The sequence below is a fragment of the Mus pahari genome, chromosome 5, assembly GCF_900095145.1.
Source record: "Mus pahari chromosome 5, PAHARI_EIJ_v1.1, whole genome shotgun sequence".
NCBI classification, from domain to species: domain Eukaryota; kingdom Metazoa; phylum Chordata; class Mammalia; order Rodentia; family Muridae; genus Mus; species Mus pahari.
The window spans coordinates 93,472,066-93,498,283 of NC_034594.1; the positions used below are offsets into that span (position 1 = coordinate 93,472,066).

Below are 26,218 nucleotides of genomic sequence, written 5' to 3' on the forward strand. Positions count from 1 at the left end.
TCTGAGTTCGAGGCCAGCCTGGTCTACAGAGTGAGTTCCAGGTCAGCCAGGGCTAAACAGAGAAACCCTATCTCAAAAAAAAAAAAAAAAAAAAAAGGATATTGATCTGAAAAAAGGCAAACAGTAGGCAGCATCAAGCCTAAAGGAGGAGGATGCCAGTCACTAGAGAACAGTCATCTCTCGTACCCAGAACTCATGATTTCAGCTTCATTCTAAGGGAGCTTGAAGAAGAAACCTCAGGGATTGGACACACGCTGCTGCCAATGATATGACAGCTGGAGTTGTGTCATTCCTGGAAAGTGACGAAGGACACAACAGCCAGCAGAGCCTTTACTTTCCTCTTCTCACAAGAGGCCACTATGATAGGGCAGCCATTAGAACTGGAGTGAAATATTTTAAAGGAGTTTGGGTTGAAAATCATGGGGTTAATTTATCTGAAAGCCAACATTCTCTGAAGCGACACATTGAAAATAATATTGTGACATCCCTTAAAGACTGAACGTTCCTCCAGACCACCTCTCATCCATCCATCACTCTTTCAATTTTGTTTTCTTTTGCATGGGCTATGCTGTTATCTTTGGTTGTTGTGATTTAAAGTATTTAAGGCATTCTTTTACATCATTCATATATATATATATATATATATATATATATATATATATATATATATATGTAAAATCTGAGTCCTAATACTCAGTATATGTAACAGTGCACTGGTCAGATGTATAAACAGTCCTGTGCAGAAGCTGCTGTTGCAGAGTACCTAGGACAGAGACATGGAATGTTCTTTCTAGTCATACTTTGAGTAATTCTGTAGAGTTGCCTTGGGGACAACCTGTGAACTCCAAGTGCCTGGAACCCTTGAGTACTGCTCTGTCTATTTTTAATTTAACTTCTCATGGTTATGCACATTGGGTTTCAGCTGCAGAAGTATTCAGGGATCATGTTTCTGTTAGGTTTCAAGGCCGGTTGAGTTGGCATGTGTTGTTGGAACTCTCCTAATACAGCTGATATGTGCTTTCTTCCATTATCAGAAAAGATGGATTCTGTCTGGACCAGTTTTGAGGTATTAGCTGTATAGCTTCCATCTATGAGAGTGAGCTCAGAATTTTTGCTGTAGCCAGCATTATAAAATACTTAGATCATTGTACCCTCCAGTGGGCAGAGATCTGACTAGTCCTATGACACTCTCCAAGGGAAGAACTTAGTAAATCCTGGTTGTTTTTAACTTAGAGGAAATATACTTCTTGTGCAATGTGTGACTTGGCAGTGCTGCCATTAGGAAGAGATCTCACCAGTGGACACCTTGTAACTTCAGTTCTCACTTTGTTAAAGAACTAATTATGCTGTTGCTAGGTTCTGCACAGCAAGGATTGTTGGATTGCACCCAGCTCCTTGGCTAGCTCAGGACTTTGTATAAGTGAGTTAGCCTATAGCATCTTGTCTTTTCTTGGATGCAGTGTTAGTTACTTTTCTATTACTGTGATAAAATAGAAGACTTCATTTGGGCTTATGGTTCCAGAGGATCATGGCAGAGAGGTATAGCAGCACGTGGCAGGCGTGACAGTAGGAAGCTGAGCTTCAGCTATGAGCATAAAGCAGAGTGAACAAACTGGGCAGAGACCACAAACACTCAAAGCATAGCCCAAGTGATGTGCTTCCTACAACAAGAGCACACCTCCTGAACCCCCCAAACAGTGCCACCAACTGGGGACCAAATGGTCAGATACCAGAGCCTGTGTGTGACATTCTCATTCAAACTACTAAATTCCACTCCCTGACCCTCATATAATGATACAAAATGTTTTTAGCCCAATTTCAAAGTTCCCATAGTCTTTTCAGTCTAAAGCCCAGTCTCTTTTGAGACTGTGGGCAATCTCTTTTTGTTTGTTTGTTTGTTTGTTTGGTTGGTTGGTTGGTTTTTCAAGACAGGGTTTCTCTGTATAGTCCTGGCTGTCCTGGAACTCACTCTGTAGACCAGGCTGGCCTCGAACTCAGAAATCTGCCTGCCTCTGCCTCCCAAGTGCTGGGATTAAAGGCGTGCGCCACCACGCCCGGCTTGTAGGCAATCTCTTAATTGTAACTCCCTGTAAAATCAAAGGGCCACTTACATATTTCCAGCGTATAATGGCACAGAAGAGACATTACCATTTTAGAAGAAAAGGATGGGGTATGGTCAGGAATTACTGGACCAACACAAGACTGAAACCTGGCAGAGCAAATGCTGAATCCTCTAGCTCTAAGTTGAATGTATGGGGCTTTCATTTCAAAGGGGTCAGATTTCTCTGCCCCTCAGTGTGGCTGCCTGTGATGGCTGTCTCCTCCTTGGGCTGGTTCTCCTTCCTGCGTACAGCTTTACTTGGCAGGTGTCTCATGGCTCTGGAATCTCCAGCATCTTGAAGTCTCCTCTGTGGACAGACTTGACTTTCACAGCTTCACAAAAGAGTCTCTCATAGCCTCTTGCCCTCCCTGGGATTCCCCACCATACATTGCCTCTCTGAAACTGAAGGAAGAATCTTTCCTTGCATCTTTCATGCCTGTCAAGCCAGAACCACATGGACAGCCCTACCCAGGTCAGCACAGCAATGCATCTAAAGTTTAGCTGGGTGGTGTTGCCTGGGGGCACCTTCCCTTGTTACTGTGCCCAGCAGGCCTGTCTTTATCTGCTGGTCTGTGAGCAGCCTCTGTGTAAGCTCTCGTCTTGCACGGAGCTTCTCAGTCCTCTTCTCTCCACAGTGTAGTTTCTGTTTCTCTCTACCCCATTTGTTCTTTTTCCTTGAAGACTGTTTCCGTACCAACCCTGTCTTGAAATTTCCTGCACCAAAGACATTAGTCCATTGCTTTTAAATTTAGCCTCAGGCAAGTTCTTAGGACTAGAGCAGCCAGATATCCCAAAATATCACAGGACCATTTCTAGCCCTGTCCTAATACTTTTGCCCTCTGAAACCTCTTGAGCTGGGCCTCTGCAGTCGACATTGTTCTCAGCACCTGCTGTCTTCTGGGGTCCTACAGGATGGCTCTTCTGAGAGCAGTTAATCACTTCTCTAGTTCAGAGTTACAAAGTCTTCCACACACTAGCATAGCCACCTTCTTCAGAGCAGTAGCCCAGTCTCTGGTACCAACTTGTGTGGTAACATTCTTCTGTTGCTATGATGGAACACCATGACCAAGGGAGCATCTGGAAGAAGGTTTATTTGGGTTTACATTCCTGAGGGTAAGTGCGCATCATGGTGGGAGGCATAGAGTAACAGGCGTGGCGGCAGGAAGAGGAAGTGGAGAGCTCACATTTTCAAAAGCAAGGATGATGCTGAGAGAGCTTAGACATACTTTCTCCTAGTACCCACACCCCAAACAGTACCACCAACTAGGGACCAAGTATTGAAATGTCAGCGCCCATAGGAGACAGTCTCACTTAAACTACTCCAAGTGCTTTCTCAAAACAAGCAGTGTTTAGACTAAGCTGTTTTTTGTTTTTTTGTCCCTCAATGCTTTGCTGTCATTCCTGTCTATCCATCCTGTACTTTTTTTTTTTAATGGCTCAGGAAAGGCGTGGATGTTTTTTGCTCATGACACTGTTGAGCACCCTTTTCATACATCTAAAGAACACTTGTTGACAAACTGCAGGACACCACAAGGCTGTTTTCTTTTTTTAAAGCATTTCTGCTTCAATGGTGTATTATTATTAGTGTCTCAAAGGATAGCAGTTAGCATCACTTTTTCAGAGGACAAGTATTATTTCTAAAAGTGTTTTTGGATGTTCATTCAGGAGGGTGGCTCATCTCTTTAAGATCTTAAAAGAATAAGGTGTTCCCAGCAAGCTCCTGGTTAGACTGCATGGGAGTTGGAGCCCAGGTGCCGGGTGAGGGTAGGTCTGATTTTGAATCCCAAGCTGGTGTTTTTTGACATAGGGCCTGATTGTTTCTCTGGATTGGATTCTGGTGTGCCTGCCTGGCTCTTGTGAAGTGGTTTGCTTTGCTTCTCAGAAGTCTGTAGTTCTAGCTTATTTCCATGTGCCTGCTCCTCTAGAGTTTGTACATTTGAAACCAGTAACAACTAAAGTAACTTTTTTTCATCTTCAAGATAAGAAAGTTCCTTCCACTGTCATCCCTGTGCACATCCAGTCACCTTGTCACTCCTGCGTTCTCTCACCCTCGTGCTTTTGTTCTCTCTGGTCCCCGGGGGCTGGTGTACTGTCTGGGGCTAGCTGTGACGTGGAAGATGGCCAGTGGCAGTGCCCTGACAAGAGCTGTCCCCTTTTGTTCCAGTTAACCGAAAACCCAAGTATAATGACTCCTACTCTAAAACTGTAAATCAGCTAGGCCGGTGTCCTGGTTTTATGCACATACCTCAGTTTTTAAAAAAAAAAAATGCATTTTTTTTTAAATTATAGCATGCTGGACTATGACACAGAGAACCTGAACTCTGAAGAAATCTACAGCTCTTTGCGTGGAGTCACAGAGGCCATTGAAAAGTTCAGCTTCCGAAGCCAGGAGGATCTAAACGAGCCAATCAAACGAGATGGCAAGAAGGATTGTGATATCGTGAGTATCCTGGGCCAGGGGATGGCTAGCTAGCAGTTAAGTGGCAGCAACTAGAGACTTTCCCCCAAGCAACTCCCTGGAGACAGTGTGTTCTGTTCTGGTGTTAAAATAATAGTAATTTTAAAGGCCTAAGGCAGTCTTACAACATTTCAGAAGAGTGGTTCTCAGCTGCTTCTGTTCCTTTGTCTTGGGCATGATTTCATTCCTGTAATGTCTGTGAAGTACTCGCCACTCAAGCATGACGGCCGGACTCCTGTCCCCAGAACCACATTTTAAAAAAAAAGTTTGGTATGGGTTGGTTGTGGTGAATGAAATCCCAGTACTCTCCCAGAGGAAGAGGCAGGTGGATGTCTGTGACTTAGAGGCCAGCCTAGTCTCCAGAGTGGGTTCCTGGATGGCTGGAACTACACAGAGAAACCCTGCCTGGAAAAACAAAAACAAACTAACTAAAAAGCTTGGCATTCTGGGATGTCTGAAAGCCAACTCCAGGAGCCACAGGTCCTGGAGCAGTGTGTCACCAGAGGTCATCCTGCTTCTCAGATAGTTACCTTACGATTCATAGCTGTAGCAAAGTTAGTTAAGAAGTAGCAACAAGGGCTGGTGAGATGGCTCAGTGGGTAAGAGCACCGGACTGCTCTTCCGAAGGTCCTGAGTTCAAGTCCCAGCAACCACATGGTGGCTCACAACCATCTGTAACAAGATCTGACGCTCTCTTCTGGAGTGTCTGAAGACAGCTACAGTGTACTTACATATAATAAATAAATAAATCTTAAAAAAAAAAAAAAAGAAGTAGCAACAAAAATAATTTTATAGTTGGAGGTCTCCACAATATGAGGAATGTTTTAAAGGGTCCCAGCATTAGGAAGGTTGAGAACCACTGCACTAGATGGAAAGAAGTTAGCAGTGGGTCCAGAAATCTCCTGGGCTCCTGAGTCAGACTGGTGTGATCTGGTCTGAGAATGAGAAGAAAGTGAACAAGCAGGCAGCAATCTGTTTATATCATCGTGGACTTACCTGTGGGTGGGTGTGGATGGCAGGGCCCATGGATCAGCTAAGCAAACTGATCAGTGGTGTTGGGAGCTTAGGTCAGTGGCTGAGGCCAGAGTAGAGACTTGAGAGGCATTGAAATGATGGGAGGGAAGCCAGCGGGGGAGTCATACTTCCTGTGTTTAACAAGTACAGAAATGCCTTGATAAGAACCGAAAGGAGTAAAACTTGACAGGAGAGAATAAAGAAAATGAGGCGTGAGAAACCTTAGACTTCTGAGGGCCCCATGAAGGGAGGGGAAGGGACAGGTGTCAGGGATGCAGGGACAGAAACGGGGTTAGAGTGAGACACTAACATACATACCATACAGCCTTCAGTTCCCAGCACCCAAATGAAGCAACTGCCCGAGTTCCCGGGGAACTGATGTCTTCTTTTGTCTCCCAAGGTCTCCTATACATACTTGGTGCACATGAACTCACACAGGTGCACACCAACTCACACATACATTTTTAAAATACAGTTTAAAAATACAACGTAGTCTCCCTCATTATCGGCAACTCTGCAGTGCCTGAGTCCCCTGTGTACTCAGGCCATCACTAGATGGCATAGCACCTACTAGAACGTTATAATAGAAATACTAATACTATGTGGTTGTTATACCACCATTTAGTAGACAGTGATAAGAGTAGTTGGCTCATCAAGTAAAAGACCATGACCTAATGCAACCTAAGTTTGATCCCTGGAACTCACTTGCTGGAGGGAAAGAACCAACTCTCGAAAGTTGTCCTCTAACCTCCACACGTGTGAATGAATACCCCCCATGGATGGATAGATGGATCAATCGATCGATCGATAGATAGATAGATGTTTTAATGAAAAGTTAATTAGATTTACTTTATGCGTCTGAATGTTCTATATGCCTGTGTGTGTGTGTGTGTATACTACATGTGTGCCTGGTTCCCACAGAGTTCAGAAGACTGTGTCAGATTCCCTGGAAGTGGAGTCATGATTGCTTATAAGGCACCACATGAATGCTGTGAGCCACTTGGATCCTCTGGAAGAGCAACAAATGCTCTTAACCTCTGAGCTATCTCTCTGCCCACCCCCCAACCCCCATTAACAAAATAAAAGTTTAAGAACATAGTCTATACACATTTAGTTTGGATACCAGCCTTTTAATGAATATTCTGGTACATATTTGATTGACTCTACTGAGAAGGAGCCTGTGCATATGAAGAGCTGACTGTATTTCAGGGAGGAGCTGTTTATTAGACAACATTGCCAGAAGAAAATGACTGGCATAGGAGCAAATATCCGAGGTGGAGATGTGTGTGGTTCAGCAGTAGAGCACTTGCTTAGTATCTTGAGACCTGGGTTCAATTCCCAGGACCATGTTTGTACACAGAGATCACGATGCAGGGCCCTAAGTACCAATGGCACTGTCCTAGTTTGCTTTTCCGTTGTTGTGATCATATTAACAAAACAACTTGGGAAGTGGCTAGCTAGGTTTCGTTGACTTGACATAATCTAGAGTCACTAGGGAAGAGGGAGCCTCAACTGAGAAAATGCCCTCCCCAGACTGGCCTATGGTACATTTTCTTGATTGATGATTGATGTGGGAAGATCCAATTCACTGTGGGCAGTGCCACCCCTGGGCTTATGGCTCTGGATACTCCTAAGAAAGCAGACTCAGCAAGCCTTGGAGAGACAGCCAGTAAGCGGTGTTTCTCTGTGACATCTGCTAGTTCCTGTCTCTGTGTTCCTGCTCTGAGTTCCTACCCTGACATCTTTTGGTGATAGAGTGTGACCTGAAAGTTGTAAGCTGAAATATCCCTCTCCCAGGTTGTTTTGGCCATGGTCCTTTCTTGTAGCAACAGAAACCCTAACGAAGACAGGGAAGAAAAGGTTTATTTCACCAACAACAATTGTTGAGGGAAGCCAAGGCAAGAAACTAGAAGCAAAAACTGGAGCAGAGACCAGAGATGCCCAGTTTACTGGGTTCTTCCCCTATGGCTTGCTTGCTTGCTTTTTATTTTTGTTGTTGTTATTGTTTGTTTTGTTTTGTTTTTTTGTTTCTTGAGAAGGGGTTTGTATATATATATATATATATATATATATATACATACATTGTATATATATATATATATATATATATATATATATATATATATATATATATATATATATATATATATATGTGTTGTATATATATATATATATATATATATATATATATATATATATATATATATATATACATACATATATATCAGCAGCCCTGGCTGTTCTACAGTTCACTCTGTAGACCAGGCTGACCTCGAACTTACAGAGATCCACCTGTCTCTGCTTTCTGAGTGCTGGGATTAAAGGCATGCACCACCACTGCTCAGCCCCATGGCTGTCTTTCACAACCCAGGGGTTGTGGTAGTGCTCAGGGTGGCACCAGCTCTTCATTCAAATCAAGAAAATATCTACAGACTTGCCCACAGGCCAGTCTAATGGAGCCACTTCCTCAACTGAGGGTCATTCCTCCCGTGTGATGCTAATTGGTGTCAAGTTGACAAACATAAACTAGTACAGACACATTTTCAGTTAAGAAGTCAGAGCCAGTGTGTCTGTTCTTAAACTGCACAGGCAGGCCTAGCTTGCATAGAAGCAAACTAGAGCTGGTGGGTGATGGTTCATACAAGAAATGCCAGTGTTTAAAATGCTGGGAAAAGGAGGCTGGAGAGATGGCTCAGCGGGTAAGAGCACTGACTGCTCTTCCGAAGGTCCTGAGTTCAAAACCCAGCAACCACATGGTGGCTCACAACCATCTGTAACGAGATCTGTCGCCCTCTTCTGGAGTGTCTGAAGATAGCTACAGTGTACTTACATATAAAAAGTAAATAAGTCTTTTTTTAAAAAATGCTGGGAAAAAAATGTTAAGCAGTTACAGAAGTGCAGGGAACTGGCATCTGGGTTCCAGTTCCTTTCTGTAGACATTATGACACTGAATGTAAGAGAGATTGTAACGCAGCAGTGCAGTGCAGGTGCTATGTGAGATGAATGCAATGGTCTGGAAGTCAGTAAGACTATATTTAACAAGAGTGAGTGTCAACTTTACCAGTAATTTATTCTAAGTAAAGAGCTCAGCAAAAGAAAAGAACAATATTTTTCCACAAAGTAGCATGTTTCAATATTATCTTTTGGAAAAGGTGGATAATTGAGTCCACTTTATTAAAAAAAAAAGTTACGTATGATCACCACAGAACTTTACGCATAAATTGCTTATACAGTGAGGAAAACAAAATGTCAGTTGTATGTATCCTGGAATTCCCATCTTTGTAAAATCTACAGGTAGAGAAGGACAGAGAACTACACATAAAGAAGTAAGATTGGAGGCTGAGCAGGTGGCTCAGAGGACAAGAATACTTACTGCTCAGTTCAGTCCCTGAAACACAAAGGTGGGGAGGGAAAGGATTCCGTGAAGTTGTCTTCTGACCGCAACACTGCACACACATGCACAGACATGCACATGCACGCATATACATCTTAATTTTAACTTTGTTTTATTTTCCATGTATGAATGAATGTTTTGCCTGTGTGTATGCTTTGCCTCCACAGAGGCCAGGAGAAGCCATTGGAAATCCTCTGGAGTTAGAGTCATGTGTGGTTGTGAGGTACTCATGCGTGCTGGGAACTGAACCTGGGTCCACTACAAGAGCAGTTCATGTTCTTAACTGCTGAGCCATCACTCCAGCCCCTTATAAGTTTCTAAGCACTCTTTAGAAGTGACATTTCATCGTAGCCATGCTGTCGTTTTTAAGAGAGTTACAAAGTCACCCAGGAATTACCCACTGCTATTAAGGGTATAGCCTACACCTTTTTGGTCTTATTTTATGCAGGTCTATCCCTATATTACTTATCTCTGTATCTTAAATGTAGTATTAAATCTTATTTGTAGGTGTCAATGAAAAATGCATTCTAGATCTTTTATGAAGTATATAAGTTCCAAGTGTGGGTTCACACAGGTACCTGTAGATAGACCAGCATTTACAGTAGCATTAGTCACAGTAGTCAAGGTGAATACAAACCCAGTGGTTATGTGTATAACCCCAGCAGATGTATGGGTAAAGATGTGACAGACAGTGGTCAAAAGGAAAAAAACCTGTGCTGTGCTGTGACCTAGATGAACTTTAAATAATGCCAAGTGGAATAAGCCACATGCAAAGGGGCAGGTATTTGCTTATCCTTATATGAATTGCCTAGATAGACAGGTTTGTAGAGAACACAATCAAGGTTTGAGGGGCAGGGGAGTTGTTATCTATTAGGAGTGGGGTTTTTGCAGGGATAATGAGAAAGTTTGGGGTTTAGATGGTGTTGATGGTTACACAACATAGTGAATGTATTTAATATCACTGAAGAATATGATTATAGATGGTTAAAATGATAGGTTATGTGTATTTACCACAACTTTTAAAAGCATATAAACATAGAATAAGAGTTGTATCTTGTTAGCAGCACAAACATAGTTTTGTGGGAATCTCCAAATATGTTCTGGATTCCTGGGAGTCATGTCCAGATGAGGAAATAGGCTGCCTATTACCAGCCCAGACTTGTCTACATAATACTGTCATGTAGGGGCTGAACAGGCTCCTGTGCCCCAGGTAAAGGCCTGGCACCATGTCTTAGTTTCTATTGCTGTGATAGACCACCATGAGCAAAAGCAAGGAAGGGAAGGTTTGTTTCTGCTTACAGTTCCATGGCACAGTCCATTCCTGAAGGAAGGCAGTGACCATGGAGGATGCTTCTTACTGACTTGTTCTTCATGGCTTGTTCAGCCTGCTTTCTTATGACACCCAGAGGCACTAGCCCAGGGGTAGCATCGCCTACAATGGGTGAGGCCCTCTCACATTAATCATTGGTTAAGAAAATGTACCACAGGCCAGTCTGCTAGGGTCATTTTCTCAGTTTAGGTTCCCCCTTCCCAAATGATTCTACATTGTGTGGAGTTGACATAGAACTAGCCAGTAGTGCAAGACTATTGCAAACAAGCCAGAGACCATTGAGAGACAACTGTTAAGACAGACACAGGAGGAAAAACAAAGTTCTTTACAGATCTCCAGAGAATAGAAGAGTGAGTATGCCTGGGAGATAGTCCTATGACTCAAGGTTAGAGGTGATTTTGAGATAATCCAGCTTCACCCCCATGATTATCTCAAAATATTTCCAAACCAAGGGACTGATTGGAGAGCTTTAGGCTCCGGCTTTTGCCATGTGGGTATTCTCAAGTTAACTTTTGAGAAGCCCCTGCTGATGGCATTGGAGCCAGAAGCCACAGAAGTCTGAAGCAGGCTTCTCAGGAATGGACAGTGAAGGATACACCCTGCCATATCCAAGGGGCTCTTGGGTAGTGATGCTTCAGAAAACTCAGGAGTACAGTGAATCATCGAATAACAAAAAAAAACGAGGCTTCTTTCAAGGCCAGCCAGGACTACATAGTAAGACCCTGTGAAAGAAAGAGAAGGGGAGGGAGAGAGAGGAAAGGGAGAGAGCAACAGGAAGAAAGAGGAGAGAGGGAAGGATAGAAATGAACAGGTGTGGGAGAAGGTTCTAGATTGACTTTGTGCTGTGTTCTAGGTGTCCCGAGATGGGGGAGCAGCCTCACCTGCCACCGAAGGCCGGGGAGGTAGTGAGGTAGAAGGAGGCAGGATGGCTTTGGACAACAAGACCTCCCTGCTCAACACGCAGCCTCCACGTGCCTTTCCGGGGCCAAGAGCACGGGAATACAACCCGTATCCCTACTCCGACACCATCAACACCTATGACAAGACGGCTCTGAAGGAAGCAGTGTTTGATGATGACATGGAGCAGCTCCGAGATGGTCTGTCTTCTTGCCTCCCTGCCCCCTCTTCTATGCCACCTAGCCTCCTCATTCTGTCATCCCAGCCCTGTGTACCCTATCAAACTCAAATAGAAATACAGGGCCTGTCCTGGTCCTCCATTTGCTCAAAACTGCTTATTGAGTTCCTGATGTGTGATTAGGCCTAGGAAGGCCCCTGTGAGCAGAAGCCTACATGGGCTTGCCCTCTGTATGCCTACAGTCTGTCCATGGAGGCTCTGCTACTGGGACTTTGCTGGAATGCTACCTGAGTGGAGTGATTGACCAGGGCGTGCAACGGGGCATTTTATGCTTGCTCTCTGAAGGCCCTGGCCCACACTGTCCCAGCTCTTAGTCATGAAGGTGAGGTACCAAGGCCATGACAAGGCTTCCTCCTTCCTCAGGGTGCTCCCAGTCTGTGCCATGATGTCCCAGAGGTTGGAGGCAGAGATCTGACAGTACTTATTTGCCTTACATTATGCTTGTCACTAAGCTAAGAAGCATAGGCCCATTAACTCCTGAGATCAGAGGTGCTTTTGTTCTCATTTTACAGGTTACAAAATAGATTCAGAAAGATTAAGATACTTGCCCAAAATATAACATAGGGATGTGTCTGGGATTTTCTGTGAGTTCCACGTCAAGACCTGTATCCAGGGACAGAAAATGTGGCTCAGGGATTGAGTTGTGCTTAGCACCATGAGGCCCTGGATTCAATCTCCAGGACCAAAGCTAAGTCTAAGACCAGTGTCCACCAGTGAGCAAGCTGCAGGTGACCAGGTATTGGCTTGATGATGTTTGTCCAGCAACTTAAGGTTTTCTTCCTCCGCCTCACTCATTCCATTCACTTGCTTTTTTCTAGTGCAACTCCATGTGATTTTTCTTCCACATTGTACATCTGTTTTGTTTGAGTAGATTTTGGATGGAGAATTAAGTGAATTAGAATTCTAAATAACTAACACCTACCTGAATGCTTTCTGTAATCATGAAATGCTTAGGTTGTCCAGCCAGGAAGGGAGCAAGGAAAGCAAGGCCCACGTCTGGGATGATGGCTTCCGCCTGTTGGGTTACAGAGTGAGCACACTTTAGAGGGGGGCTACTCTGTTCAAGACCCAAAGGGAATAAAGGACCTGATACCATGGAGTTCTGGAGTAGAAGACAGTCCTCCAGGTGTCCAGAACTGAGGAGGCATCGGGGGTCAAAAATACTCCTGGAACTGTCTTTTCCCTGGATTTGCCACATGCTGGTCCCTGGAATAAGTCTGGGGTGGCCAGTGTTTGCTGTGCCCTGTGCTTTCTGCCAGAAGTGGAGGATTTCTTTCATTTGCTTGTGGAGTTGCTTCACCACTTCCTTCTCCATTCTTGATTTTGACCAGAGATTAGAGTGTCAGTTGTTTTTGTCCACACCATGTAAGGAAAAGGAGAAAGGTAGAGTAGCAAGGAAGAATAAGAAGCTGTCCGTGTTTTGAGCATCCTTATGTGCTTGCCCCCTGATCTCAGAAGCTAAAGAAATATGTAAAGATGCCTCAAGAGGGCACTTGTGATGGCTGGTCTCCACTGTTGGTTCCCCATACTCCCTGTTTAAAGTTGAGTTTTCACAATTGAGGCCTCTTAAATGAGTATAGACAGGGAAAAGGGTGCCTCTGAGCCATTAGATGGAGTTCAAACCCCTGCTGGTAACAGTGCTAGTGGACGTGAGCAAGCTTTTCAGTCTTGCAAAGTCTGAAAAGATGCTTTGATTGGCATCGACTACTATGTTGATTCCAAGGTGTGCACATCCAAGAATGGAGCAGATGTTAGGCAACGTGATAGTGACCGTCTTGAGGGAATATGTGGGTGGATGTGAGAATAGAAGGGCCTTGGAAGAAGGTTTGCACTGGAATGGGCCTCCTACAGGCAAGAGGCTCTCTACTAGTTAGAGACTGTGGTAGTAGAAGAAAGTTTAGAAAAGGATGAGTCTCAAGCACTTGGCTTTTTTTTTTTTTCTTTTAATCTCTGTATAAAAATGGTAAGGAGGGTAGGACTCAGAGGACACTGCGACGTACAGAGTCCTGGCGCTCTGTCCTCTCAGCGTGGTGAGAAAGTTGAAGGTATACAGTGGGAGGCTGGCAGCCACGCAGGGTATGGCAGGGGGAGCCTAGCACCTCTCTCTCAGTGGTAGGAAAGAGCCCATAGCCAACATCTGAGGTACCATTGTGTGTCTCCCCAGTGCCCATTGACCACTCGGACCTGGTGGCCGACTTGCTGAAAGAGCTATCTAACCACAATGAGCGTGTGGAGGAGAGGAAGGGCGCACTGCTGGAGCTGCTCAAGATCACCCGGGAGGACAGCCTGGGCGTGTGGGAGGAGCACTTCAAGACCATCCTGCTGCTGTTGCTGGAAACTCTCGGAGACAAAGACGTAGGCACTTCCACAGCCCCTTCCTTCCACACGGTGGTGTTGTGATGTCGTTCCTGATCAGGGTTGACCAGCTTCCCTTTGTGGGTTATGTGCCTGGCTTATACCAAATCAAGTATTCATATGGGTTCCACATAGTTCCAGAGCACTCACTAGACTACACCAGCCACACCAGCTCACATGTGCAGCCAATGAAACAAACACCTTCCTGAACCTACATACTGTAATACAGAAATTTCCCAAACTATTAGCATAGAAAGTGATCTTCCAGAGTGCATCTTGACAACTTTCACTTTTATTTCATGTGAAATAAAGAAATTCAGATGTTTATTTTAAAATTTTTAAACTAATTCAAGTGTGTGTGTATGTGTGTGCATATGTGGACACATACATACACATGGAAGTCAGAGGACAATTTGCAAGAGTCACTTTTTGCCTGTGAGTTTTTGGGATTAAACTCAGGTCATTGAATTCAGTGGCAAGTGCCTTTCCCACTAAGCCACCTTGCCTGCCCAGAGGGTATATTTTTTAAAGGCCTTATTGTGTGTTGCCTTTCAGGAAATTTCATTTGGTTCACCCTGTGCCTGTGTTAGAGTTAATGTTAGCAGGGCAAATGATAGGTTCCAAAACTGTATTAATAGTTGTAAATCCAAGCCTTCATTCTGGGACATTGGATGTCACAGAAGGCTTTGAAGCATGTCTGGGCCATGACTTCCTGATTCTTAGTAGCTAACATTGGTGGACGTAGGTGCAGATGGAGAAGGTCTACTGTGGGTGGCCTATTGTGAAGCAGGCCACCAACACAGAATCAAAGGGACAACTGGGGTGAAGCATCGTAAGTAGGGTCCACTTTCCACATTGGTTTTGGATGGCCTAGCAGAAACAGCTAGAGCACAGGGCTGGGAGGTGTTCTGAGAAGCTAGCACAGTGAGAGGTCATACGTCAGACCCAGGGTCACAGTTGTGGCGACTGGTGACAGGAGGAAGCGGGGAAGCAGGCAGCAGTGAATGCTGCCTACCCCGGAATTGCTTTCTAACTCTTGGGATTAAAGATGGGGTTTAGGATAAGTAAAGATAGTGAATAGTAACAAAGGGCCCACACCAACTGTTCTTCAAAGTACTGTCTGTGGAGGTAGATACACTTGGCTGGGCTCCGGGGGGGGGGGGGCGATGGTGTGATGTCATGCGGAGGGCAGGTGCTTTATGTGTGAGTTTGCACAGTGCACAGTTGAGTGACAAGGAATCAGGATGTGCTTCTTGGCTCTGTTTGCAGTAAACTCTGCTCTCTTCTTGAGATTAGGCATCTGTTTGAAATGGCTTTCCTCCAGACACATGACTGGGGCCTTAACAGCTTGAGGCCTGTTGTATGGGTGACCTCATCACCCAGGTCAGGAACAAACACGGGTCTCCAGCGACCTCAGAGAGTTCACAGCTTGGCAGGCCTGTCCATGAAAGGATTGGGTGCTTTGGGCTCATCCCTGAGCTTGTTTTACATAAGGATGACTCACAAACCCAAGCTTCAGGAAGTCTAGAAAGGACAGGGACTGACCATGAACTAGGTGTACCATCTTCACTTAATCTGCTGTATGGGGCTCATTCTAGAGAAACCCGTCCCAGCCTCACCAGATTTTGGGTCCTGAAGATGTCACCATGCATCAGTGCCTGCTCTCTTGGAGTTGACTGTCCAGCGAGCCCATGTTGAGTAGATTTGTGGTCCATGTAGAGGGGCCCTTGCATGCTGTAGGCCACTATTGAGTGAATTTTCTTTTCCTCTCACACCTAGCATTCCATTCGAGCTCTGGCACTGAGAGTTTTACGGGAGATTCTGAGAAACCAGCCAGCAAGATTCAAAAACTACGCAGAACTGACGATCATGAAGACTCTGGAAGCCCACAAAGACTCCCACAAGGAGGTGAGCTAGCCCTGTGGCCAAGTGCCAACAGGACTGGGCAGAAGAAGACAGGACCCAAAATGAAGTTTCATGCTTATGAGTCTTTTCCTCTTAACTTAGCCTGGGTTGCTTAAATTCCTACTGCTGACATTAGAGCTGAGAAACCACACACCTAAAATACGCCTGTGGTTCCCAGGTCCCAGCACCTCTGCAGTCACTGGCCAGATGCTTGCTAACATGTGGAACCTCTGTGGCTCCCTACTCTGGAGAGGTTAGGGGTGTACAGAATGTAAGGAGCTGTCCTCAAAAAGTGAGTCCAGGACTGGAGACATGGTTTACTTACTTAATGAAGTCCCTGCTACGCAAGCATGAAGACCTAATTGATTTTCAGAACCCACATTAAAAAGCCAGTAACAAAATAGCTAGAAATAGAAAGAAATAAACATATCCATAGGATTTCTAGCCTAATGAGCAAACCGAGCAAATGAGACTCTTATCTCGGGAGGGAGGGATAGACAAGATGTGAGTAGGGGAGGAGGCAAAAAAAGAGGAAAAAGATGGACAGCTGCAGAGCAGTGGCACCAGAGATTGGTTAGCATGCATGCACATATGCATGAACAAGTCTAGTAACAACCTCCATTAACAGGTACTATGGAAATCAGATTTAGAACTGCAGCAAACTCAAGATGGCAAGTGGGTATGACCTCACTGAGCCATTGCCCCGCTTATGTGATGTGCTTATGAATGAGTAGAGCAGTTCTTATATCTGCAGAGAATGACACCCTGAGGGTAGTGTCTCTCCTGGCCATGGTTTGGCTGCTTGGGCAGTTACTGCTTTGACCTCCTCAGATTGTCATTGGAGGAAGGGTCTCTCTCCCCTCTGGATCCATACAGCACAGAGAACATAGGCTCTAGGACCATTTGCAATGAGTGACTGGGTCGCTAAAATCTGGCCTGGTGGCATGATGGTGACACTCATATTTGAACAGAAGGCTTTCCACTTACAGCAACTCCTTGAACATGTGAAGACCAGACAGGCTAAATATAATCAACTTCATTCTTCCCAGATAGGGAAAAAAAGGCCAAAAAAGCCAGCCCAGTAGTTCATAGCAGAGTAGGTATGGACTAGGTCTTGGGTCTCTTGTGGGACAAGCTATCTTGCACCAATTTTGTTTTTTAAATAATTTGTCCTTAGTAAGAGTCAATGATGAAGTATTGAAGTGAAATTGGTGCTGTTTTATATCTAGGATTCAGGTATGTCCAACAAGCAGTGTGAACCTCAGGGTGGCCATAAATGAAATCCAACACACTAGAGGGGTGTGTGTGTGTGTCTGTCTGTCTCTCTCTCTCCCTCCCTCCCTCCCTCTTCCCACTCCCCCTCTCCTCCCCATCTCTCTCTGTGTGTGTGTGTGTGTGTATCTTTCTCTGTGTTTCTTACTCTCTGTGTTTTTTTTTTATTATTATACTTTGTCTTATGTATGCACATGTGTATGTGTGCACAATGGGAGATAGAAGACAGTTTCCTGGAAATCAGTTCTTTCCTTCCATCATGTGGAATCCAGTAGTCAGACCAGACTCAGACCATCAAGCTTCAGCAGGCTTCACCTTTACTTCTGGACTCCCACTTTAAAAAAAAAAAAAAAATTGAATTGAATTGTGTAGCTCTCAAGTATGCATTTTGTAGATAACAGTATTAAATATGGAAATGTCAGAAGGTTAGACACACCTGACAAAAGACAAGCTTGACGTGAGATTAAGGTGAAGTAAGGAAGCTAGAGAGACGCCTCTCCATTAAAAAGCCAGTTGCTTTTCTGCAAGACCCAGCTTGGATTCCCAGCACCAATACGGCAGCTCACAACCATCTGTCATTCTTGTCCCAGTGGATCTCACACCCTCTTTTGACCTCTGAGGGTACTAGGCATGGCATGGTGCACATATGTATGTGCAGGCAAAATACCACACACATAGTTTTTATTATTGTGAAATTTCTAGTTAACTAAGATAAGGTGATATTTGAGCACTTACTATCCAGCTGGAACCTGTCTGTATAAATTGGGCATCCCAATATTAAAAACCTTTATAGTGTACTCTTAAATATAAGTTAAAATTTACCACTTTTGGGCTGGTGAGATGGCTCAGTAGGTAAGAGCACCCGACTGCTCTTCCGAAGGTCCGGAGTTCAAATCCCAGCAACCACATGGTGGCTCACAACCATCCATAACAAGATCTGACACCCTCTTCTGGAGTGTCTGAAGTCAGCTACAGTGTACTTAAATATAATAAATAAATAAATCTTAAAAAAAAAATTACCACTTTTTTCTTTGATAATGGTTTAGAAAATAAGAGATTCTCTTAAATCACCTAGGAAAAGAGTGAAAAAAATCTCCTGCTTCACATATTTCTCAGTACTCTGTCAGCATGGGAATCTTGTAACCAGAGGTCCCATACTACTATCACAGTGACCTGAGGATGCCAACAGGACATAGTGTTCTGAGGTACTGTGTTGGCAGGCCCTCTGCTTTGCATGTCTGGGCTCACCTTGACTCTATGCCCTTGCCACTTCCTCCTGCAACCTCTGGCTGTCACATGGTCAGGAGCAGCTCAGGCACCTGTATATTTAGATTTGGGGTTTGAAAATTCTTCAAGTCTTTCGTGTGTGTGTGTGTGTGTGTGTGTGTGTGTGTGTGTGTGTGTGTACACTGATGTATGTGCATGTGTACGTGTGTATGTGTGCACATGGAGGCAAGAAGTCACCCTTGGATGTTCTTCAAGTATTGTTCCCCTTTTATTTTGAGACAGAATCTCTCAGTGGCCTGGAACTTGACAAGTAGCTGAGGCTGGCTGGCCAGAGCAGAGAGCCTCATAGATCCACCTGTCTCCACCTCCCCAGTTCTGGTACTGTCAGCACTCCTGGCTTTTGAATTCTTAGTGAGCATGTGCAGGCATGCTCAGACCACTGGATACATGTGGGTGGGGGTCAGAGGACAATTTCAGGAGTCAGTTCTCTCCTTCTAGTTAGGGTATCAGACATGCACGGCAAGTGCTTTTACTGTGTGAGCCATCTTGCCAGCGCATGCCTTTCTTATTTTTTAATGTAGATTCTGAACACTAAACTTAAATCCTTGTGAGAGAGGCCTTAGCAACTGAGCCCTCTCTCTTGTTTTAACCAACCTGTCCCTACCCCTGGTCTGATTCTTAGGGAAGAATACTTAGCTGCACATGCAGTTCTTGTGGCTATCGTAGTGGTATGTTTCTCTACTCTTAGTATATTTACCTGTCATTACATTTAGTACGTATGACCCAGGCTAGCTTAGAAGGGATCCATTTAGGCCCAGTTTCTTTCTTTCTTTCTTTCTTTCTTTCTTTCTTTCTTTCTTTCTTTCTTTCTTTCTTTCTTTCTTTTTCAACTATTTTTTATTAGATATTTTATTTATTTACATTTCAAATGTTATCCCCTTTCCTAGTTTCCCCCCCAAAAATCCCCTATCCCCTTCCCCCTCTATCTGCTCCCCAACCCACCCACTCCCATTCCTCGTCCTAGCATTCCCCTATATTGGGGTGTAGAGCTTTCACAAGACCAAGGGCCTCTCTCTCCTCCCATTGATGACCGACTAGGCCATCCTCTGCTACAAATATAGCTAGAGCCACAAGTTCCACCATGTGTTTTCTTTGACTGGTGGTATAGTTCCAAGGAGTTCTGAGGGTACTGGTTAGTTCATATTGGTGTTCCTTCTATGGAGCTTCAGTCCCCTTCAGCTCCCTGGGATTTCTCTGGCTCCTTCATTAGGGACCTTGTGCTCTGTCCAATGGATGACTGTGAGCATCCACTTCTGTATTTGCCAGGCACTGGCAGAGCCTCGAAGGAGACAGCTATATCAGGCTCCTGTCAGCAGGCTCTTGTTGGCATCTGCCTAGTGTCTGGGTTTGGTGGTTGTTTATGGGGTAGATCCCCAAGCAGGGCAGTCTCTGGATGGCCATTCTTTCATACTCTGCTCTGAACTTTGTCTGTATAACTCCTTCCATGGGTATTTTGTTCCCCATTCTAAGAAGGAACGAAGTATCCACACTTTGGTCTTCCTTCTTCTTGAGTTTCATGTATTTTGCAAATTGTATCTTGGGTATTCTAAATTTCCGGGCTAATATCCACTTATCAGTGAGTGCATATCATGTGTGTTCTTTAGGCCCAGTTTCTATGTCTGTCACCCAAGGCAGTGTCTGTTTTCAAGAGATCAGCACTTGTAGGTATGCTTGTTCCAGGGGCTTCTCTTAAGGTGTGGCTTTACATTTCCCAATGGAACCCAGGCCTAGTGGGAGATGAAAAGCATGAATCCAGGCTGGCTCACAGGACTGCTTCATGAGACCGGAACACCAGCCATCTTCCCTGACTGACTCTGACTTCTAGAAACGCAACATTTGGAAACTGAAATACATCTTAAAAGTTCCTAGAGGACCAAAGAATCAGTGGACCCTCACTGCATGAGGATGGGTTAGTCACATGCATGTGCTCCTAGTGCCCCTATGGCAAGACGGGAGGCAGAGACAGGAGTCTCTGTAAACTCACAAGCCGATGAGGCCATCTTACAGACCGGCAGGGTGCAGGAGAGACCCTGGGGCAAGCAAGGTGGGAGACAGGAGTGCAGGAACGGCGCCTGAAAGTTGTCCTCTTGAGCTCTTCAGGTTCACTGTGACACACACAACTCAGCAGTTAAAAACTTTTCTCAGGGGCTGGTGAGATGGCTCAGTGAGTAAGAGCACCCGACTGCTCTTCCAAAGGTCCAGAGTTCAAATCCCAGCAACCACATGGTGGCTCACAACCATCCATAACAAGATCTCTTCGGGAGTGTCTGAAGACAGCTACAGTGTACTTACATATAATAAATAAATAAATAAATAAATAAATAAATAAATAAATAAATAAATAAACAAACAAGATTTAAAAAAAAAAAAACTTTTCTCAGCATCCATACAACCATGAGTAGTTCCAGTTGCAGAAGTGGCCTCCCCTGGCTTTCTGAGGGCACTGCATTGCATATGGTCCCTATATGTGCATGCAGGCAAAACACTCATGTATGGAAAATTTTTTTACAGTCTTAAAAAACTATTATTCAGAGCCAGGCATGGTGGCGCACGCCTTTAATCCCAGCACTTGGAGGCAGAGGCAGGCGGATTTCTGAGTTCGAGGCCAGCCTGGTCTACAGAGTGAGTTCCAGGACAGCCAGGACTACACAGAGAAACCCTGTCTCGAAAAAACCAAAAAAACAAAACAAAACAAAACTATTATTCAAAATTGGAAAGGTGGGACTGGTGGCAAGATGGCTGGTTTCCTTATCTATGAGCCAAAGTCAGCTGTCGTAGATTCTTTCCAAAAGAGCAGTTTATGGAGAGCATGTTTCTGACCCATCGAAAATGTTGCCTGTTGGCTGTAACCGTCCACAAAGGGCAAACTGCAGAGACTGACAGGTAACCTTAGACCCCAGCCGAAAGCTTTGGGTTTTTTTTGAAAGCTGGTATTTGTCATCTTAGACATAGTCCTTCCATAGTTCCAATCTGAGAAAGTGAGTCTCGTCCAGGACCTCGATGTCTGTTTAGTAGATAATGTTGCATTTCCTATCTGTAGCACTCATAAAGTTTCTGTGTGTTGTGTTGGAGTTTGTGTTCAGCAAACATCTTAAAGGGCTAAGCTTGATATGGTGGCCTTTGTGATGACATCATTCATGTGAACTCTCTTCTCCATTTACATCTTCAGACTGTTTGTTAGGGCTGATAGAGAATCTCCTTTGATCAGAGAACTGGCAGCAGGGTGTGTGTCCGAGGCTGTGTGAGGTATGAGAAGACTGGAAACCAGAGGCTCACTAGAGCCCGCTGTCCCCTCCTTCCCCCAGGGAAGAACCCACATATACAGGGCTGTTGTGAGTGCAGGAATTAACTTGGCAGTTTCATTTTATTTTGTTGGGGGCAGGGGATGTTTCACATTAGTCAATATTTGATTCTATTTACATACTTACAGAGTAAAATGTTGTCTAGGCAGAGTGGTTCATGCATGCAATCCCAGTTGCCAGGAGTTGGAGGCAGGGGGATCACATGAACCCCAAAATTCAAGGCCAGCCTAGGCAAAATGACATGACCCTGCCTCTTTATAAAAAAAGTGTATACAGGACCAAGGCTCTTCCTACAGAGTCTGCCAGCTTCGGCTTAGTACCCTGGAGGACGGAGAGAACTAACTTGTCCTTGGACTTCCACACACCATGGCACCATAGTATGTGCCCACAAAAGAGGGCAGAGAGACAAGAAATTGTAAAAAAAAAAAAAAAAAAAAAAAAAACCTAGTCCTGTCAGCAAAAATTTCTAGTTGCAAACCATAAATGTTGGTGCCTAGGACGTCAGAATCCAGTTTTGGGTGGCATGACTTATTTGAGGAAATTGGATTCTTAGCTAAATAATAACTTTTTTCTCTAGAGGTTTTGTTTTTAACTCTTTTCCAGTTAAATTTTTATATTTTATGACTTCAAGGAGTCAGAGAAGCAAGATCAGACCAAGGTTGCTTGACAACAGAAAGGGGAGCTTCCTCGTACTGGCTGTCTGGCCTTCCTGAGCAGTAGGGTGTGTTTGATCAGTCCTCTGAAGAGATAACTAAGGTCAGAGTAAGCTTGTGCCTGATAGGGCATCCTCCTTCAGGTGCCAATTAAAATTCCCAGCCGGCCGGCCCTGTCTCCACGGCCTGAGTTCAGGAATGACCCTCTGCACCCTCCTGGCAGCAGAGCAACCCAGGAACCTACAAGTCATTACACCTCTGTGGACCTTGCTTTTTCTTATCTGGTAGCCCCAGGCTACCAGAGTATAGGGTTATCTGTGTATCTTCCAGTTCCAGGATAATAGCCGCAGTATTAAGTGGCTATTGAGTAACAAACCTAGATCCTCACAGATGCTAAATCTCCAGTTTCCCGTGGGTCCAGTCTTAGGATTTGACCAGAAGCCCTGTTTCCTTGGGAAATTCTTGCTTTTTTAATAAACAGACAAAATCAGAAGCCTAGATAGCATCATCGTGTGGTTCCTAGTTGTCGAGACAGCAACTGCTAGGACACAAACTCCTCTAATGACTGTTTTATCACTGATGTGAGCCAGGTGGGAGGAAGGCAGGACAGCCTTCACGTCTGTAGTGTGTGAGTTCATTACAGCAAAGATCACCGTATGGTTCCTAGCAAGGAGCACTACGAGCTTGGAGCTGGCTGGAAAGGTTGGGGTAGACAGCCAGGACAGCAAGGTGAATAGGAGAGAGAAAACTGGCTGAGAGCCGGTGCAGCCTGGAGTGGGATGGGCGGGCATAGAAGGTACCCAGGCTGAAGCCCGCTGCAGGGGACTGCAGGCGCATGCCAAGTCAGAGCCAGTGCAGTTGCCATCCTAGTGGGCCAAGCCCAGTGTCCTGCCTGTGGATGGTACTACCGTTCCTGCTGCTGCTGTTGAGGGGCAGAGTAAGTCTGTACTGGTAAGCTGACCCCTGAGAGCCATGCCACCTGCCCCTTAGCTGACGCCTGGCCTTAAGCTGTGCAGCTCCAGAAGGCAGCTGCTTTGGATGGCAGAGCTTTACCTTGGAGGCAGAAGATAGGTTTGCACACGGCTCACAGGCCGGGGCTGGACATGTCTCTGAGGCTTCCTGGTGTCTAGGGGTGTCCTTCCCTGTGGTATTCATACTGGAGAGGTGAGGTGCCTATGGCCCCCTTACCTGCTGTTGTTAAAATAGAAGGCAGGCTATTTTATCTATTTATTTACTGTGTGTGTGACACACATAACACAGTAAAGTAAATGTGATTTAACTGCATTTCATTGACTAGATAAAAGGAGCCATTTAAATTCAACTGACGGGGAAACCCTCTATGTAAATTATTGTAAAAGTGACTTGTGTCCCTGGGGTGCTGCCTGCTTTCCGTCTGGTGTGTGCGCTTCTCGGGCTAGGACAGCATCAGCATTGCACTGGAAAGCACTGTGATCATTTAGAGATGGGCAGAGGACTTAGGAATGCGCGGTTATTCCATATTGCGGCACCTCCGGGTTGGGCCTATATCTGCCCCTCCCCACCCCACCCTCCTAGAGCCCCTGCCATCCTCAATCTAAGTAAACCCACTCACTGGCCATGAGTGCGCGAGTCTCGTGCTTCCCTTCGGAGGAGTTTTGAAGCCCCTATCAGTAGGTGTGTTTTGTTTTTCAGAGAAAAATGCTCATCAGGTTGGGATGAGTGATAAGATTATATAAACCAAAACAACTCTCCATCCAGTCCTTCTTATAATTTCCCTGGCGAGAAGAACATCCACGGACATGAGAAGAGCTTACCTCAGCCTCTGCTGACTGAGGGGACAGAACCAGGCCAGAGCAGCCTTGGGAGCCAGAACGTTACTAGTCTCTCCCCCTTCCACTCTAAGTCCCAGCTCCTGACTGTGTTGTTTTGGCACATTACTCTTTCATTATAATTTGTTGTTGCTAATTATTATTTTAGACAAGGTTTCTCTGTGCATCCTTGGCTGACCTGGAATTCCCTGTGTAGAGCAGGGTAGCCTGAAACCCAGAGAAATTTGCCTGCCTCTGCCTCTAGGAGTGCTGAGATTAAAGACCTATGTGACCACACCCAGCTCCCTTGTTATTCTACTGGACACCAAGACTCCTTGTCTGCTGCATTTGTTGACACCTTTCTGGCAAGTTCCAGAAGGTGGCATCAGCATGTCTTTAGCTTCCAAATAATCCAGGAGCTAAGCTTCAGGTGCCTGGGAGGAGCTCTTGGGTTCTAGCCATCGTTGTTTTTGGATGCCTGCTACTTTTTCTTTCTTTCTTTTTTGTAATGCATCCAGTTCTGCTGCATCTGAGACAGAGCCAGATCAAACTTGGTGCACTCCAAACACGCAGTCCAATGTCAGGAACTTCTATGCCCTAAAATTAAGAAACCTAATCTTTATGCAAACACTCATCAGTATTTTGAGTCATGATCACATTTCCTTAAAAAGCTGGGTGTGCAGGAGGATCAAGAGATCAAGACCAGCCAGGACCACGGAGCTTGCTCCTCATTGCACAAACATCTGTGAAACAGCTACATGCGTCAGTTACCTTTTTCTAGCTAAATACTTATATCCTTAACAGTGAAGAGAAAGTTTCTGTGTTTCTAACCAGACAGAAGCAAAATCAGAATATAGATGGAGTCTGTCCACTGAGAGCTCACTGTAACCCTAATGGGGGGACTCTGTATGTCTCTCCCACTTTTAAGACGCCCTCAGCACCAACAGCCTCTTTGTCTACTGAGAAACTACCTTTCTTCTGTTGCCTGTGTTTACTTTTGCTCTCTGTTTGCTTACATTATAACCTTGCTTCTTATGTTACAGAGAACACAGGGCAGAACCTAAAGTTTACCCTGATACAGGCAGCCTGCCAAAGCCAGGGTTTGGCATATGGAGGGAAGTCAGAACACTGCCTTCCCTGCCAAACCGGTGTCTGTCCTGGGGAGCTTTCTGTCACCCTGGGGGAAAGAGAGGCCTTCAGCTGCTCATCCTCGGGTGCAGTCCCTGGCAGTTGATTTCCGGGTTCCAGAAGCCCAGTGCACCCTGTTGTTGAAGTGCTTTGTGCCCACACCTTCTAGAATCCCTGGATGTCCCAAGATGCTACTGCTGGAGCGGAGTTCACTTCAGCAGAGCTGAAAGGGTGTGCTCCCAGCATCTCACAGCCCAGTGATTTACTTGAACCTGCACAGGGCTGGGGCCTGACTCTGTCTTCAAGTCTATTTGTTCTACTCTGCCCCTGGTGAGATCTTCAGTTCTAGTTGTCACACATCAGTGCACTTAGATCAGCCACATCTAAGTCTAGATCACTGTTTCTGGGCTGATGATGTAACTGATGGTTGAGCACTTCTTGGGCATGTATGAAGGTCCAGGTTCAGTCCTCCAAACCAGCACTGCAGCAACAACAAAGACAACAGCGTGTCTGCATTCAGTCCCACATCATTCCCTCCAATGTTCCGTGGCAGCTGGGCATGGTGCATTTGAAACACAGAACTAGTGTCTTCACAGCAGCCTTGCTGGGCCAAGTGGAAAAGCAAGGCCACTTTCCCAGCACAAGCCTTGCTGTGTGCACATCTAGCCCGGCTCTCCCCAGCAAGCTCTTGCAGTATAGCCTTAAAGCAACCCCATGGGTAGAGAAGGAAACTGAGGGATGATGGGAGCCCTCCCCCTCCCCCCTTTTCAGACAACTGGTTGCTATGGAAATAACCTGGGGCTAGTCTTTTCCAAAGAACTAATTTATTGTGCTTTTGGTATATAGCCTAAGATATATTTCCTTGTGTGTGTGTGAGAGAGAGAGAGAGAGACAGACGGGGGGAGAAAGAGAGAGGTGGTGGCATGTGTGCCATGATGCATTTGTAGTAGAGATCAAAGGACAGCTTTGAGGACTCAGTTCTTGCCCTCCACTGGATTGAATTCAGGTCATTATTCTTAGCAGTAGGCTGTTTTAACCACCTGAGCCATCTTACCCGCCACTCCTCAAGGTTTCCGTGGCTTTATTTCGTAAGGCCC

General features: G+C 45.2%; 1 protein-coding gene across 41 annotated transcripts in view; it reads left to right on the forward strand.

Moving 5' to 3' along the window:
• Nucleotides 1-26,218, forward strand: part of Clasp1 (cytoplasmic linker associated protein 1) — a 219,805-nt gene that overhangs the window by 186,205 nt on the left and 7,382 nt on the right. For all 41 annotated transcript variants that reach the window (XM_029538538.1, XM_029538549.1, XM_029538540.1 and 38 more), the window contains 4 exons: nt 4,391-4,541; nt 11,151-11,394; nt 13,597-13,787; nt 15,567-15,695. In XM_029538538.1, coding sequence (XP_029394398.1) covers nt 4,391-4,541; nt 11,151-11,394; nt 13,597-13,787; nt 15,567-15,695 — 715 coding nt within the window. The remainder of the gene's footprint in view (nt 1-4,390; nt 4,542-11,150; nt 11,395-13,596; nt 13,788-15,566; nt 15,696-26,218) is intronic.